The 17,510-nt window shown below is 42.1% G+C and overlaps 1 protein-coding gene across 1 annotated transcript; it reads left to right on the forward strand.

Moving 5' to 3' along the window:
* The first annotated feature begins 10,930 nt into the window (after window positions 1-10,930).
* On the forward strand, window positions 10,931-16,747 carry LOC138957249 (uncharacterized). Its single transcript, XM_070328393.1, has 4 exons — window positions 10,931-12,364; window positions 14,196-14,963; window positions 15,500-15,580; window positions 15,737-16,747. Exons 1-4 carry the CDS (start codon window positions 11,593-11,595, stop codon window positions 16,579-16,581), a joined length of 2,466 nt encoding a protein of 821 aa, XP_070184494.1. The 5' UTR covers window positions 10,931-11,592; the 3' UTR covers window positions 16,582-16,747.
* The last annotated feature ends 763 nt before the right edge of the window (window positions 16,748-17,510 follow it).

The following is a 17,510-nucleotide window of genomic DNA, read 5'->3' on the forward strand; positions in this document are numbered from 1 at the left end:
TTAAAGATCCCACGATTGACAAAAGGGTCTTTCCTGGCAAAATTGTATAGGCATAGATAAAAAAAAAATGTCCATCAAATACCCGTGTGACTTGGAATAAAAGGCCGCGAAAGGTGAACATTCGCCTAACAGGCTTGAGGTTTGCTGGTCGATGTGAATGCGTGATATATTGTGTAAAAAATTCCATCTCACACGGCATAAAGCGCTTTGAACTTCGGATAAGGCGCTATATAAATAAAGAGAATAAAAAAAGCAGCGTCGTGTCGTCTGTTTAGGTCTGGGGAAATACCAATGAAAAGAGCCGAAGAATCCCCGAGCGTTTCTATTGGGTGCATTTATTATCCATGTATAACCTGCTTCCTGCAACTATGGTAACCGGGAGGGGCCCGGGTAGCTCAGGTGGTAGAGCACTGGACTTGTGATCGAGAGGTCGCTGGTTCGAATCCGGGCCGGGACGGACACGGGTCAACTTTATGTGCAGACCCAGAGACGGTATCCATCTCCCACCCCCGTGTCACCACAATGGCACGTTAAAGATCTTGGTCATTCTACCATAAGTGCAGATGGCTGATACCACCTAAACACGCAAACATCAAAAAGCCGTGAGGGCGTAAAACTCGAATCGTATAAACCAATTCATGTCCAATATAGGCAATTAAGACCTGACGGACAATAAGCCCCTTAAAATTTACTTTTTTTTTTTCGTAACCGGGGATTTATTGCATGGGGAACATGAGATTTATTTCCCAGGTGCTTGTGAATGAAAACTCGTGAAAATGATGACAATGCGTCTTGTTTCTGCACAGGTATAATAGTGAAAGTCCCCCCTGTTCAGATTGTTGGTTTCCTGCTTCATCCTGTGTTTTATCTTGAGACTATCTATCTGTTGTTCTTCGGACACAAAGTAACTTACGGCTACAAAAAGCTAGTGTTAATGTGTCAAGGGCCTGTGATTTGTTAGGGCGCAATTCGCCCTGTCTTGATACCGGAGGGTTGGGTCTTGACGTGCTTTTGCCCTTCTCTAACTTCACGCTCAGTGTCAGTGTGTGCGGGGCGACCTAAAAAAGTGTTTGGGCCCTGAAGTCTTTTTATCCAACGTGGCAAAGAAACCATTGCTGAGTATTGATCAAAGCGTCTGTGTGTCCTATTGAAAAATCTTTGAACACGACAAAATCACCATTGAATGTCAACTAGCACACGTGAATATGATTGACTGGGAAACGTTGTAGACGGCCTTACGAGAAACTATACACAGGGTTGACCAATTTTAAGTCTGCTCTCACGTTTTGTGTTTGAGTTGACTCTTACTTGATACTTACTAGTGAATATACAGCATGTTTACTGTGTTGTTTTGTGTTGTGTCTCGTGTCTGTTCACCTTAAAGGCCGTTATGTCGAAGCTCTTGTGGACGTTTTGTGTTGTGTCTCGTGTCTGTTCACCTTAAAGGCCGTTATGTCGAAGCTCTTGTGGACGTTTTGTGTTGTGTCTCGTGTCTGTTCACTCTAAAGGCCGTTATGTCGAAGCTCTTGTGGACGTTTTGTGTTGTGTCTCGTGTCTGTTCACCTTAAAGGCCGTTATGTCGAAGCTCTTGTGGACGTTTTGTTTTGTCCAGATTTAAGATTAAACATTTCTTAGTTTGTTTACTTGTAGTATTCTGTAAAGAGATTCTTTGTGCAGCCGCTGCAGCAACGACGTTCTGAATTAGTAGTGACGTCATGAAAACACATCCATCTTACAGTCAACCTGCGCACACTTGCATGGGAAGGTGGAGATTAAGCCAATTAATACCTGCGAAAGTCACAGTTTTCAATTGCTTCATGCGTCTTTGTTTCTTGACCAGTACTCTTGATTTTGGTACCGTTGTGTTCCTAAGACTCTGCACTGTTCTTTGGGGGGTAGTGAGGTCCAAAACGAGGCAGGGGTCCAGGTGCCGCCTTTTCGGGGTGTCAGGGGGGCTTTGCTTTAGCTCACGCACGAGTCTCTCTCTCTCTCTCTCTCTCTCTCTCTCTCTCTCTCTCTCTCTCTCTCTCTCTCTCTCTCTCTCTCTCTCTCTCTTTGTGACTGTTACAATGATTGATCTCAATTCAGTCAACATCTTTTCACAACCGTTTTACAAGTGACAGAGAGGTTTCCAAAAGCTATTTCGGATTCAAGATTCAATAACTTGAAAGGCACAGAGAAGGGTTTGCGTTGTGTACGTGTAGAGAGAGCGTAAAGAGACATGGTTCAATCGCCGTCATTGATTAACAGGTTATCAGGCAACATTTCAAAGCAACACACAGTAGGTGTCAGAGATTTGACCCTATGCTTTCAACGTGCGATTTTTTCTCACGCTTTCCCAGACACGCCCAAATTGTGACTGTCTCCCGTATCTTCAAATTGATATAATTATGTTGGTGACTGTATGCCTTGTAATCGATTGACTGATTGACCGGATGAAGATTATTGCGCTTAGTGTTACAGTTTTGTCTTCTCGTTCTCGTTCTCTCTTTTTCTCTGTACTTCTCTCTCTCTGAGACAGGTTGGAAGATTAGGCTAAGCCTAAAACCTCAGTTTATCTTTATGTAATAAAGTTCTGATTTCTGAGTTCTGAGTTCTCTCTCTCTCTCAGTCTCTCTCTCTCTATCTCTCTCTCTCTCCCTCTCTTTCTTTCTCTCTCTCTCTCTCTCTCTCTTAACAAATACTACACAATGACACATACAACCAAAATCTCACTGACAGCGCGTTATGACTAGAGCCTTCCCGTCCCAGAGTACATAGCGAGTCTCTATGAGCGCGTCGTCAAGATCACGTGACTGACTGGAGGGGCGTGACCAGAGTGGGCTGGCTGTGTGTCCCCGTGTCTATTTATCACTGCGTGTTGTTTGAATGTCAGTTAAAAGTCTGTGTTTCTCAGGGCGGCGTCACTGTTGACTTGTGCAGGAATACAGTTCAGAACATTCCTTACTGACGGTCTTTACTTGAGCCCAAAGTCGACCAAGTCTTTTTGAAAAAAAATCAGTTCCGAAGCTTAGTGAAGCATAATTCGCCAAATTTACTCGAGGCTTCAGGTTACTTACTTCTACACTGATGACCAAAACTGAGATTGTTTTTGACTCTGTGTTTTTGTGCATGAAATGACTTGGCGTTCCTCTGTCTGATTTGACTTCGTGTTCTTCTGCATGATAGAACTTGGTGTTCTTCTGCATGATATAACTTGGTGTGCTTCTGCCTGATTTGACTTCGTGTTCTTCTGCCTGATTTGACTTCGTGTTCTTCTGCCTGATTTGACTTGGTGTTCTTCTGGCTGATTTGACTCCATGTTCTTCTGCCTGATTTGACTTCGTGTTCTTCTGCATGATAGAACTTGGTGTTCTTCTGCATGACATGACTTCGTGTTCTGCATGATATAACTTGGTGTGCTTCTGCCTGATTTGACTTGGTGTTCTTCTGCCTGATTTGACTTGCTGTTCTTCTGAATGATTTGACTTGGTGTTCTTCTGCCTGATTTGACTTGGTGTTCTTCTGCCTGATTTGACTCGGTGTTCTTCTGCATGATTTAACTTGGTGTTCTTCTGCCTGATTTGACTCGGTGTTCTTCTGCATGATTTGACTTGGTGTTCTTCTGCCTGATTTGACTTGGTGTGCTTCTGCATGATTTGACTTGGCGTGCTTCTGCATGATTTGACTTGGCGTTCCTCTGCGTGATACAACTTTGTGTTCTTCTGCTTACTCGAGTATCCGTGCAATGACCAGTCCCTCCCCGGCACATTCAGAAGCCAGAGAGTAATACAATATTAAGTGTGTCCCTGCACAACTGTGAACACCAACCAGCCAACAAACCAGCCAACCAGCCAACCAACCAACCCACCTGCCAACCAGCCAACAAACCAACCAACCAGCCAACAAACCAACCAACCAGCCAACAAACAAACCAACCAGGCCAACCAACCAACCAACCGGCCAACAAACCAACCAACCAGCCAACAAACCAACCAACCTGAACATCTGATCGTTTACTCAGATGTAAGATTGTTTTTGTGTATGTGTTGGTTATATCCTTGATACACTGGCTGTAGTTTCATTTGTGCTCGTATAGGGTTTATTTATCAAATCAACTCGACTGCTAGCGTTCCAAAAATCCAGACTAAAAACAACAAGAAAGGTCATCTATTTGAACGTGTGTTTTTTTCTCTTGTTTTTTTTTAGTATTGATCAGAGAGAAAGAGAGAGAGAGAGAGAGACAGAGAGACAGAGACAGAGAGAGAGACAGAGAGAGACAGAGACATAGACAGAGAGACAGAGAGACAGACAGAGAGACAGAGAGAGACAGAGACAGAGAGAGACAGCGACAGAGACGTTGCAGTGATGAACATGTACAACATCTTTAAAAAAAACAATTAAAAAAAAACATTTTTTGCTAACATCAAAATCATCGATTAAATCCTCTAATGTGTACATAACAAAATGGTCCTTTGTACTCAATACGCCATAACCTTTCCTGAGCTAGAGGACCGGCAAATGATAATAGTGTAACTTGCTTCTCTTTTCTAATCTTAGCGTAAGGTAATTCATTTCACTTAAAATGCATGCACCCCACTCTGATGCATTTTAACTTTTGTCTGTCACTGTGTGTGTCGTCATGTGAATCGGGGTCTATGCCTGCATGTTATAACATATTGTTAAACTAGAGGAATACCCGCTTCGTCGGGTAGCCGGCTTCGCCGGGAAGAAGTACTTAGAGCCGTACGCCGGCTTTGCCTGGTCCGAACAATGGACCCGCCAAGCTTAGGTCCCTCCCAGATTCGTGGAATGGGAACAGCACGAAAATGATTCAGTGGCCATAATGCCATTCCTGACCATATCGAGTCCCATCCTTGTCGACGAATGTAACCGTGTTAATCACCTTTGGAGGCGAACTCCACTCAAACAGGATTGAGCAATTTAGAGCTTATCTCTAAGCCCTTTTGAACTGTTATGGCTTCTCAAAGGAAGGCCAGTACATACAAATATCCAAAAGCCGCCAGACCACATCACAAACAGAACTGAACAATCCAAAGGTGTTGCCCACATAGAGACACACACACACACACACACACACACACACACACACCACACACACACACACACACACACACACACACACACACACACACCACACACACACACGAACACAGAGAAGCCGTATATATAGAGAGATAGATGACAGTGTATTTTTCGCGTGGCTATAAATTGATTCGACCTTTGCACTTTTACAGTGAGGATAATTTACGGGTCCAATTTACGTTCTGGACACTGCGGTGACCTTCTAAAAATAGAAACAGAACGCCGGGAATATCCGAAGATGCCCCCTCATACTATAGTGCACCATACGAAGGAAGGGAGGTAAACGCTGAAAACATGGAGAAGATAAGGAAGAGTTACTGGGAATGGTGAAATGAACAGAAAAACCAAAATCGGTTCAGCGCTGCGCGCTGAGAGCACGTGTTGAAATATCTCATCGATGATATTGTGTCCGGGGTGTAGCTGAATACGGTGTCCAAATTTGAAAAAGATCCACCGAGAACTTTGGCTTTGGTGTGTCGGTATAGGGGCCTGGGTAGCTGAGGTGGAACCAAAATTGGTTCAGCGCTGCGCGCTGAGAGCACGTGTTGAAATATCGACCAGGTTGTGTCCTGTCCCGGGTGTACCTGAATATGCCCACCAAATTTGAAGCAGATCCATCGAGAACTTTGGCCGTGCATCGCGAACAATCACACACACACACAGACACACACACACACACACACATACACACACACACACACACACACACACACACACACACACACACACACAGACACAAGTCGTATATATATATAGATGTCACTTCCGTCTTCGTCACGCACGTCCATTGGTGGGATACCCGTATTTGAGCGGCGGCCAGGAGATCCCTGTAAAAGAAGTCTTTGGTCTGTGAGATGTGCCATATAGTCAAGTGGACAGCCTTAAATAGCATAGACAATTGGAGTGAAAGGACGCAGGAATAATGCTTTAAAAGGAATGCAACATTTGTCGCAAAAATGGTTTTGCTGAGTGTATATTCACTTTTGTGATCATATTACGCGGTGGTGTATTAATTTTGTTATACTTTATCATGTAGATGGGTCAATTTACTGCACCACTGTCGTTACCTGGTTGAAAAAAATATGCATTTTTACAGCCAGTAAAATATCCACCACGAATCTGTTTATCGTTTTGATGTACCTTATCGTGTTGATGTAACTTATCGTGTTGATGTAACTTATCGTGTTGATGTACCTTATCGTGTTGATGTACCTTATCGTGTTGATGTACCTTATCGTGTTGATGTAACTTATCGGGTTCATATTTTACCACATTACAAATGACGAAAAAATAACGTGCAACAGTCGGCGCGAATGTGGTACGTGTCTTTTGTCCCCTACTTAGTAACTGTACACAGTGTGCGCTAGGGGAAGGGACAATTCGTGTGTAGCGCCGGAGGTTGCCAACACAAACACTCTCTCTCTCTCTCTCTCTCTCTCTCTCTCTCTCTCTCTCTCTCTCTCTCTCTCTCTCTCTCTCTCTCTCTCTCTCTCTCTGTGTCTCTCTCTCTCTCTCTCTGTCTCTCTCTGTCTCTGTCTCTCTGTCTCTGTCTGTCTGTCTGTCTGTCTGTCTGTCTGTCTGTCTGTCTGTCTCTCTCTCTCTCTCTCTCTCTCTCTCTCTCTCTCTCTCTCTCTCTTAAACACTTTCTATACCTTCGCATATTTAGTCAGCTATTGACTTTGCTTCCACAGTGTGAGACTTTGCAAGTGCACACACTTTGAAACACTTGGGCAGATTACATCGACGAGCTTTTAAATTAATTATTTTTTAAAAAATACATCTTTTTCCATGTCTGATTACAAACGATTGCAAATGCTTCCTATCAAATTAAGATTTGCCAATAACAAAGGTGTGATGATGTATACAATTATGTCAGGGAATGCACCCACACTCATTGCCTCGAATTTCTCAAATAAATCATTGTAGAAAATGTAATAAATTAATTACCCCAACTCCAAGAATTGACCTGTACAAGTCAAGTCTCTCAAGACATATTCTGGCGCACTTATGTGGAACTCCATTCCTAATATAATTAAATTATAAATCCACGAAACATCCTTCAAGGAACATTATATGCTACTCTTGGAAAACTTGTAAGAAAAATTATAAAGCAGCTGGCAAAATATCACTGTACTCTTTGATTGTATTGAAAACCATGATTCTATATAATGCACGAAGGACATTTTTTCTACAAACAAATATTTCTTTGTTATATATAATTTTCAAGCATACCTAAAGAATCAAAATGCATCTTAAAATGTCTTATTGTTTGCTTAAAATGTTAATTATGTAATTTGCACTGTAGTTAAACTTAACTTCTAATTCTTTTTGTTATTTTAATTGTTACCCCTCAATGAGCGAGGGCCGGATGAAAAAAAGCATGTATACTTTGCTTCTTCTGTCACCATCGAAAAATAAATTTCAATTCAATTCCTTTCTCTCTCACTCTCCTTCTCTCTCTCACTCTCTCTCACTCCCTCACTCTCTCTCACTCCCTCACTCTCTCTCCTTCTCTCTCTCTCTCTCTCTCTCTCTCTCCTTATATCTCCTTCTATCTCTCATTCTCTCTCTCTCTCTCTCTCTCCTTCTATCTCTCTCTACCTCTCTCTCTCTCTTTCTCTCTCCCGCTCTCCTTCTCTCTCTGTGTGTCTCTCCCTCTCTCTCTCTCCCCTTCTCCAAAAGTCAAAAGTCTCTCTCCTTCTATCTCTCTCTCTCTCTCTCCTTCTATCTCTCTCTCTCCCTCTCTCTCTCTTTCTTTCTCTCGCTCTCCTTCTCTCTCTGTGTGTCTCTCCTCTCTCTCTCTCTCTCTCTCTCTCTCTGTCTGTGTGTGTGTGTCTCTCTCTGTCTGTCTGTCTCTGTCTCTCTTTCTCTCTCTCTCTGTAGGGACGGGGCAGAGAGAGAAGGAGAGAGAGAGAGAGAGAGAGAGAGAGAGAGAGAGAGAGAGAGAGAGAGAGAGAGAGAGAGAGAGAGAGAGAGAGAGAGAGAGAGAGAGAGCAATTCAGGCAATACACACAAAATAAAAGCCTATTGCAGTGAACAGTTATCCATTATCTCTTGGGTGAGAAAAAATGTGTATGGACAAAGTGTTGACAAAATGTCATGGTGTGAATATAGTAACTGACATTCAATCAAGTGAGCTTTGAAATAAAGGCACATTTTATTCTGCGATTATGAGTGATGGTTCGCAATGCAAAATGTATTTCTGACATAGTGTTCACCACAGTTTGAATTTCACGTAAGTCCCATATTTCTAGTCGAGTTTTCACCAGTTGCTTATTTGTATGAAAAAGAAAAATTGTTTACTCGACGTTTGTTTTAGAAACAAATAAAAATTATTTCGTCTATTGCTTTACATAATTAGATAAAACCATATTTTCTAAACAACATAACAGTGGTAGAACATGTACCTGCTTGTCTAGAGAAACCGCGATCAAAATCTCAGGACGGGCCCAGCAAACACACAACGTAAATACGACGTTGCGAAAATGTGAATTTTTCGTGTCATTAGCAACGTTGCGAACTTTACGTGAAATTTACGTTGAGCCAACCAAAAAACGCAACGTAAAACCAACGTTGTGTCATTGTGAGATTTTGGTGTTCTTTCGACGTTGTAATACAACGTAAATTTTACGTGAATTTCACGTTGCATTTTGGTGTCTTACAAATGTTGCGAAGATTACGTGAAATTTACGTGGATCCAACCAAAAAACACAACGTGAAAGCAACGTTGCGTTACAGTTGTGTTTTTTTGTTTTTTACACGTTGGTACATAACGTAAATTTCACGTTGATTCCACCTTAAAAAGCAACGTAAAATCGACGTTGTATTATTGTGATTTTCTGGTGTTCGAACAACGTTATTATACTCACGTGATTTTCACGTGAAATTCACGTGATTTAAAAACAAAAGTTAGTTTGATACAACAAACGTTCCTACAACGTAGTTTCAACGTAAACATACAACGTTGGGGTTTGATTGATCGCCAACGTGCCCTCAACGTAAAATCCACAACGTAAATCCTACGTCAGTCATTACCAATTTTTCACCTGCACGGTTTCGTATCGTTTATCAAAGAAATGTATATATATAAAGCCTTTGAAAATTACGTAAGGTGAACAGATTTTCAAATGCAGGAGATAGATATGTGCGAAACTATCACCGAATAACAAATGACTCAGTCAAACGTTATGAAATTAAGCGCCGATCGATGTACCGCGCAATGTATTTGATTGCTTTGGCGTTCCAAATGCGTCCGGTTACATTTTCTGGCATTATTAATGCATCAACGAGAATTGAAAAGTAATGCTAAAAATATGATTGTGTACGTTTAAAGTTGATCTACTGTGCTCATCAAACCTCTTGTTGTATTTTGTAAATTGGCGAGAGGGGGGCAGAATACATGAACCTAATCTCTGTGATTGTCTATACGTGCGGGCGTGTGTGTGTGTGTGTGTGTGTGTGTGTGTGTGTGTGTGTGTGTGTGTGTGTGTGTGACATCAGTTTGTGTATGTGTGTGTGTGTGTCACATCAGTTTGTGTATGTGTGTTTGTGGGTGGCTGTGTTTGTATGTGTGTGTGTGTGTGTGTGCGTGCGTGCGTGCGTGTGTGTGTGTGTGTGTGTGTGTGTGTGTGTGTGTGTTTGTGTCCCTCGGCGCGTGACAATATATCTGCCAATAAGTTGAACTAAAACAGGGTTCAAGTGGGAATTACACCTGAAAAAGCAGGAAGGGAGCAGAATACATGTTATGAACTCCGTTATTTATTGTTTGAAATGTTATAACCTGGGAGAAGTCACCCTCGCACCCCGTCCTTAGTTTTTCTTGACCTACCTTTGAAGTATTCTTGAGGACATGACTAGACTACCCGATTGCGCCCATTGCACGGCATAAGAGAGCGCCGTTCCACCCGGCCGATTCCGCTATAGACGTCACGCGTCCAAGGGAGGTAATTTTCGAGCCAGCTGCATTGACTCAGCCAAGAACGCAAACTTTCTCCGATTAAAGGCATTGTAGCATGTCTAAAATCATGGGACTTGTGTTATCAAGCTTTTAAAATCATCAAGTAACTTTTAAAAATAGTTTCAGTTACATGCAAACTCATTCTGCTGAACGGATTTTGAGAGCCAGTACCCAACAGCCTTTAAATGCACCTCTCTCCTTTTTTCATGTTCTTTTATGGTTTGCCGATTTTGTTAACATTTTTGCATTCATGATGAAGATTTTATGGTGACTGCAGAAATGTACATCCTCTAGTTTCTAACCTTCCAAAAATTGGGGCTGGGGGTCGGGGGAGAGAGAGAGAGAGAAAAAAGAGAGAGAGAGAGACAGACAGACAGACAGAGAGACAGACAGAGAGACAGACAGAGAGGGAGAGAGAGATATATAGAGAGAGACAGAGAGGGAGACAGAGGGGAGAGAGGGAGACAGAGAGAGTCAGAGAGAGAGACAGAGAGAGACAACGTCGAAACTTTGTCAATCATTCCGGTTTTTTCACCTGCATTTTTAGTTTCGTAATATTCTATTCAATTAATGTTCGGTCAAACATAGAGGTTCACTAATTGTGTAAGACGAAAAGAATATAACATAAATGCATATTGTTTCAAGGAATTTGCTGAGTTAAATGGATTTGCGAGTGCGAAACTTTCCCTCCCAAAAAAAGACGCGTTACTAACCGACAGTGTTCTCCGGTGATGGCCACGGTCGACTTTGTGTATCCCAAATTTGGTTTTCAACTTTGATGAACACTTTCAGGACTAAAATATTCATCGTAATCAACTCGAAGGTAAGTTGTTTTCAGTTGTTCCACATGAGACGTTATCACTTATTGTACTCCATGTAAATGTCACAGGGGAAACTAGAATTCAGTAGGATCCGGAATCCTACTAGTAGAGACTGGAATCTCAGTTTCTACTAGTAGATACTGGAATTCCAGTCTCAACTGGACTTTTTCAAGTTCAAACTGGAATTCCAGTATCTACTAGTAGATACCGGAATTCCACTTACAACTGGATTTTTTCCAGTTGAAAGTGGAATTCCGATATCTACTAGTAGAAACTGGAATTCCAGTTTCAACTAACAGCCAGTTCATGTTGGAATTCAGTTTAAATTGGAATTATTTGAAAACTGAAAAAGAAACTGGGATCATATCCACAGAGAGGGTTCAACTTGAAAACAAAGCTTAGATGTGACAATGACTTCTTCACGTGAATCTGAGTTGTTGTTGCAAATAAAGTGACCAATGTTCTCCAGCCAGAGTAATATGGAAATTGGAATTATTTGAAAACTGAAAAAGAAACTGGGATCATATCCACAGAGAGGGTTCAACTTGAAAACAAAGCTTAGATGTGACAATGACTTCTTCACGTGAATCTGAGTTGTTGTTGCAAATAAAGTGACCAATGTTCTCCAGCCAGAGTAATATGGAACAACCGAGGCCCTTCTATTCACAGTGAGTCTTGATCAGTTGATCAGAGTGAAGTGTCAGTGACAGACAGCAGTCAAGATTGAAGATGGAGTCCGAGTCAGAGGATCAGAAAACTCTGTTTTATTCTCTTTTAGAAGCACACATACGGAGTCTTGATGACAGCAAACGAGAATGTTTCTGCATTGCCCAAGAGAAGTACACAAAAATAGTGAAAGCTCTGCAACTGAACAAGGGCCAGCAATGTCCAGAAGGTGCCAAATTCAAGTACAGGTGTGCAAAGCATTATAAATTACAAGTTGTGGGGGCAAGGACAATGCTATGTTGCCAGAAAACCAACTGCCCGGTTGTGACCAGAGAGGAATTGTTTGCGACAATTGCGCGATGTCACGTTCATGTTGGCCATGGGGGAAGGGATAAAACGTGGGCGGAAATCAAAGCAAACTACGCAGGAGTCCACCACTCAGCAGTCAGTGTGTTCCTGAAGACCTGTCCCAGCTGCAGGCAGCGCCAGGTGGTGAAATCACTTCCATCTGGAAAGGCAATGATCAATCTGTCTTTTCTACTCAGAGTCCAAATCGACCTCATTGACTTCCGCAGCAGGCCTGACAGGGACTTTAAATGGATCCTGCATGCAAGGGACTGTTTTTCGAAGTTTTCTTGGGCCTATCCCTTGGAATCCAAGACTGCAGCAGAGGTAGCAGGTCATCTGTTCGACCAATTCTGCACCTTTGGACCACCACGCCTCCTGCAGAGTGACAATGGCAGAGAATTCACGGCGAACGTGATACGTGAAGTGTGTGATCTGTGGCCTGGAACAGTGATCATCCATGGACGCCCAAGACATCCTGAAAGTCAGGGTAAGTGTTCGTTTTTATTTGTATTTTTTTCAGAAATGAAAATTAACCCTTACAGTGCCTACAAGACGGGTATACCCGTCCTGCACTCTAGCCAGTTAGAGAAAACATTCTTGTCGAAGAGTGACCATGCATTGAAACACCCCGGCAGTGAAAGGGTTAATGAGGCAGACCTACCGGTGGTAACATGTTTTGTCTGTTGCATCTGTCAAAAGATAAACATTCAGCTTTTTTCGTAATCGGATCATTTTTCACATTTTACTGACATTGAATTGAAACACCCCGGCAGTGAAAGGGTTAATGAGGCAGACCTACCTGTGGTAACATGGAATATGAAACCGAAATTTAACGCAATAGGTCTAATCTAAAATTTCCATAGTGGTGATTGTGATTGTGATTTTTTTTTTACTGGCGGTATAACAAGCTAAAATGGGTATGAACTGAACCGCTATGATGTCCAGGTTTTGAAAACTAATGTCGCAGTTGCAGCACTTTAGTACAACATGCTAGATTAACCCCTTGTTACCAAAACCAGGAAACTTTGAAGTTTTCACTCATTCCCCTAGTTTTGGAAAACGGCACTTTGAATTTTAATTTAAAAACATATTATGAATCTGTTTGACTTCCTTGACCTTTACAGATGTATTTTAAGGCATTTTGAGAAGGGATTGCGTTATTAAGACTGGGAATATATCAAAAGTATTAAAAAAAATTATGGAATTTGAGCAATATTTGGTAAAACGTTCTCATCACATCAGTCAAACTATGGATTAACATGGATAAATAGATGTTATTTTAACCGTCTGGGGGTGTAAAATTTGAAAAGTGATTTTGGTGTGCCTCAATTTTACATAAAAGTCCAAATTAACCTCTTGTCTGTGAAATATGGAAAAAATGCCATTTTTCATTTTTCCAACTTATTTTTTCTTCAAAATTAACGATATGTTATCCAACGTTACCGATTTGGGTCTGTTTGATCTCCTAAGCCTGTCTAACTGCATTTAAAGTGAAATACACAGTGCCATTTTTAAAAATTAGGGGAATGAGTGAACTTTTCAAAATTTTGACGTTTTGGGGCAACAAGGGGTTCATTTGGCATGTTGTACTAAAGTGCTGCAACTACATCACTTTTCAAAAACTACACACCATAACGGTTCAATTGATACCAAATGGTCGAAATGGTCATGGCACTTAAAGGGGTATGAAAGACCTAAACCGGAAGTAGAAATCTTTGAACGGCAGCTGATACATTACCTTATCAACTCTCATTATCCAAAGTTTCAAGCCTGTAAGTCCAGTATTACTTCAGAAACATCGGAAAACTCAAAATCAAATTAAACAATTATTATCCGGAAGTGGTCCTAAAGGCTGAATCTTATCATCCCATGTGATGGGAGAAGCCTGGAAGATTCCAACTCAATGTCCGACGCGAAGCCACACTTCCCTTTTGATAATAAAACGTTGTTTTTTTACCACTTCCGGATAAGGATTGTTTATTTTGATTTTGCGTTTTCCGATGTTTCTCAGCGAATACCAGGCTTTCAGGCTTAATTTTCTGGATAATGAGAGTTCATAGAGTAATGTATCAGCTGCCGTTCAAGGAATTCTACTTCCGGTTTAGGTCTTTCATACCCCTTTAATGGTACTGTGACAGTACCATGAACCTTTCGATGAATGATACACTCGACTTCTCAAATTAAAACTGCTCTAGCAGCTTTATAAATCAGCTTTACAACCTGAAATATGGGCTACAGACATAGTGCAGTGGCCTAGGCTTGAAAAGGCCTCTATTTAAGGTGACAGTATCCAACTGGGATTGCTTCACTGTGTGCAGGGTGCATTGAGAGGGGGAACGGAGACCTACAATTGAAACTAGGCAAATGGATGGATACCAATGGCCCACAATGGAGCAGGGGATTAAAGTCTGTGGTTCACTCAATCAACACATCAGTTTCAAGTGCAACTGGGACAACACCGTATGAACTTGTATTTGGTCAGAAACCACGTTCGGACCAAGCTGTTTGGGAGGAATTTGCAGCTCAGGGTATTGTGCGTGAAGAAGATTTGCCAAATGATCTGCTTGTTATGCTTCCCACAATGAGGCAGGAAGGTGCAGTCGTGCAGTCAGTGAGTGAGGAAGATGCAGTCATTGAGTCATTGAGTCAGGAAGGTGCAGTCGTCGAGTCATTGAGTCAGGAAGGTGCAGTCGTCGAGTCATTGAGTCAGGAAGGTGCAGTCGTGCAGTCAGTGAGTGAGGAAGATGCAGTCGTTGAGTCATTGAGTCAGGAAGGTGCAGTCGTCGAGTCATTGAGTCAGGAAGGTGCAGTCGTCGAGTCATTGAGTCAGGAAGGTGCAGTCGTTGAGTCATTGAATCATGATGGTGCAGTCGTGCAGTCAGTGTGGCTGGACAATGTGGGGCGTGTAGTTCTGAGTCAAGAAGACACAGCCGTGAGTCAGAGAAGTGCAGTTGTGCAGTCAGGGAGCCAGAGTGACATCAGCTGCGAGGACGACGAGAGAATCACTGTGTGGAGTGAAGTGGTCTTTGATACAGTTCTGCAGCCAGTCAACAATTCTTTGCCAACTCCCGGACCTTCAACTGCTGGTATGTGGTATGCTTCTATCTGAATTGGTTTTAAAAATCTTGTGTTTTAGAGATATTGGCCATGCAACCATTGGACTAGTTGACGCCCATTACTGTATTAGTCGTATTAATAGGAGTAACATTCCATTACATTAACCCTTTTGCAGCCATAACAAACTAATGATGAACACAATTTTGATAATGATAGACAATGCAGGAGACGGGAGGTGCACTGGCAAGGGTTAATGACTCTGGGGATTAATGGCAGATTTGATGCAAATACAACTACAGTTCATTTGTTTCACAGGTGCTGACCGTTCTTCAGAAGCAGTCAACTTTCAAAAAAAACTTTCCTGTCAAAATGGGTCAAGTGTATGTTTTTGCAATGAATTATTCAGAATTTCTTCCTGTATCACTTCAACGTCGAAACACTAGTACACAGTGATTAATGTGTACACATACATGCCACATTATCATGTCACATTTCCCAACAGAGAAGAAGAAGAATGACTGCAAATGTCTGTTGCAAATACAACTGCATTTTATTTGTTTCACAGGTGCTGACCGTTCTTCAGAAGCAGTCAACTTTCAGGATCCTCTCGGACCTTCTCTCAGCACTCCTGAGCAGCATGCCACTGGTAAGTTTCTTCACACTTCCCTCAACACACTTTCAATGTGCCATATTTTCTATCAATTTATAAAGACTAGTTTGAAGATGTTAACAGGTTAACCCTTACACCACCTTTCTTGGTTTTCACACCAGCGTAGACGATTTTAATTTGTTTGTTTCACAGGTGCTGGTGGTTCTTCTCTCGGCATTGTAGAAAACGTGGATTCACCAAGTACATCATCTACTACCTGTACCAGCCACAAGCGAGGAAAGGAGTATCTTCTTTTGAGCGACAACGTCATCGTTTGTTCTGGCACAGAGCACACAAATCTTGACGTTGTGCATGGTGTGAAAGTGACTAAAACCACTCATGCTGTGTTTTCTGTTGACGAAGTGTTCGTTCCTACACATGTGCCTACAATTGCCAACCCTATGAATGAACCATTAGAAGTAGGACAGTTTGTGTTGTGGAAACGCACTGCAACAGTGCAAAATGAAGAAGGGAACACGGCTCACAAGGAGAAGCGACTTGTTGCCAGAAATAACTATTTGAAGGCTGCCAGACGTCAAGACACGAGGTACCAAAAGAAGGTAAAAGACGTGACCCAATCATTCCAAAACGGGCACACTGTCGGAGTGAAAATCCACAGTGCCGACAGGACCAACACTGACGTGCGGCTCTTGACCTGCAAGATTCTGGAATCAAAGATGAGGGGCGGTGATTCTGTCTATCGGGTGTATTGCCCGACTGGAATTGTTAAAAACTGGTTTCGGGGGGTGGAGCTTGTGGACATGAGCAGTGTGGTCCTCCCACATCTCAATGTGGTAAACCCACAGACTCTTAAGGAAGTGTCCCTCATTCAAGCCTCCAGGTCATCAACTGGTTGGCAAAACCGTGGAGCTGTCGCCAGGTCCGTCTGTACGTGCACAGGCGCGTGCATGACAAAGAGGTGTCCGTGCAAAGATGCCAAACTTGCATGTGGCACCAAATGCCACCCGCACAGCAAGAAATGCAAGAACATGTCCTGAAGTTGTCTGATGTGATTTTCATTGATTTGACTATGCAGTTTGTGGTGTTGGGTCTTTTTAAACAATGGATTTGCTTTCAATAAAGTAGTCAACTGTTCATTTTAAACAAAAAAGAAACTACATTCATCTCCATCGCGAAATTCCAATTTGAACTGAATTCCAACATGAACTGGCTGTTAGTTGAAACTGGAATTCCAGTTTCTACTAGTAGATATCGGAATTCCACTTTCAACTGGAAAAAATCCAGTTGTAAGTGGAATTCCGGTATCTACTAGTAGATACTGGAATTCCAGTTTGAACTTGAAAAAGTCCAGTTGAGACTGGAATTCCAGTATCTACTAGTAGAAACTGAGATTCCAGTCTCTACTAGTAGGATTCCGGATCCTACTGAATTCTAGTTTCTACTGTGACATACACATGCACAGATTACTTGATTGTCGAGACCATGATTGGAAACGGACCGGTGTCACGTCGTGAGTTTACACTGTCCTGAGTTTACGCTGTGGTCCCAATGCGCATGCGTCGAAATATACGTCACTTCCTGACCAAATTCACGACGCCAACAGCGTCGTGAGTTTATGATGATGTGAATTTACCAAAGCATTTTTGAGGTTGCCACGGTGACCGTCTTTGTTTCGCAGATCGCGTTCGCCACTGTATCAAAGAATTCAGTGGGAAATCGATGGGTTTGTGTTTGTCAGTGGTCTGCGAGTGTTGGAAGAAAAGGTAGATTAGATTTGAATTTTAGAATAGTGGGAATCGATGGTTTTGTGTTTGTTACCTTGGACTATTTATAATTATATGCTCCCTCGTAGAGATTGTTTTAGTCACCTTTTTATATTTAGTCAAGTTTTGACTAAATATTTTAACATCGAGGGGGAATCGAAACGAGGGTATGGTGTATGTGCGTGTGTCTGTGTGTGTGTCTG

This window comes from Littorina saxatilis, unplaced genomic scaffold (assembly GCF_037325665.1).
Source record: "Littorina saxatilis isolate snail1 unplaced genomic scaffold, US_GU_Lsax_2.0 scaffold_403, whole genome shotgun sequence".
Lineage (NCBI taxonomy): Eukaryota > Metazoa > Mollusca > Gastropoda > Littorinimorpha > Littorinidae > Littorina > Littorina saxatilis.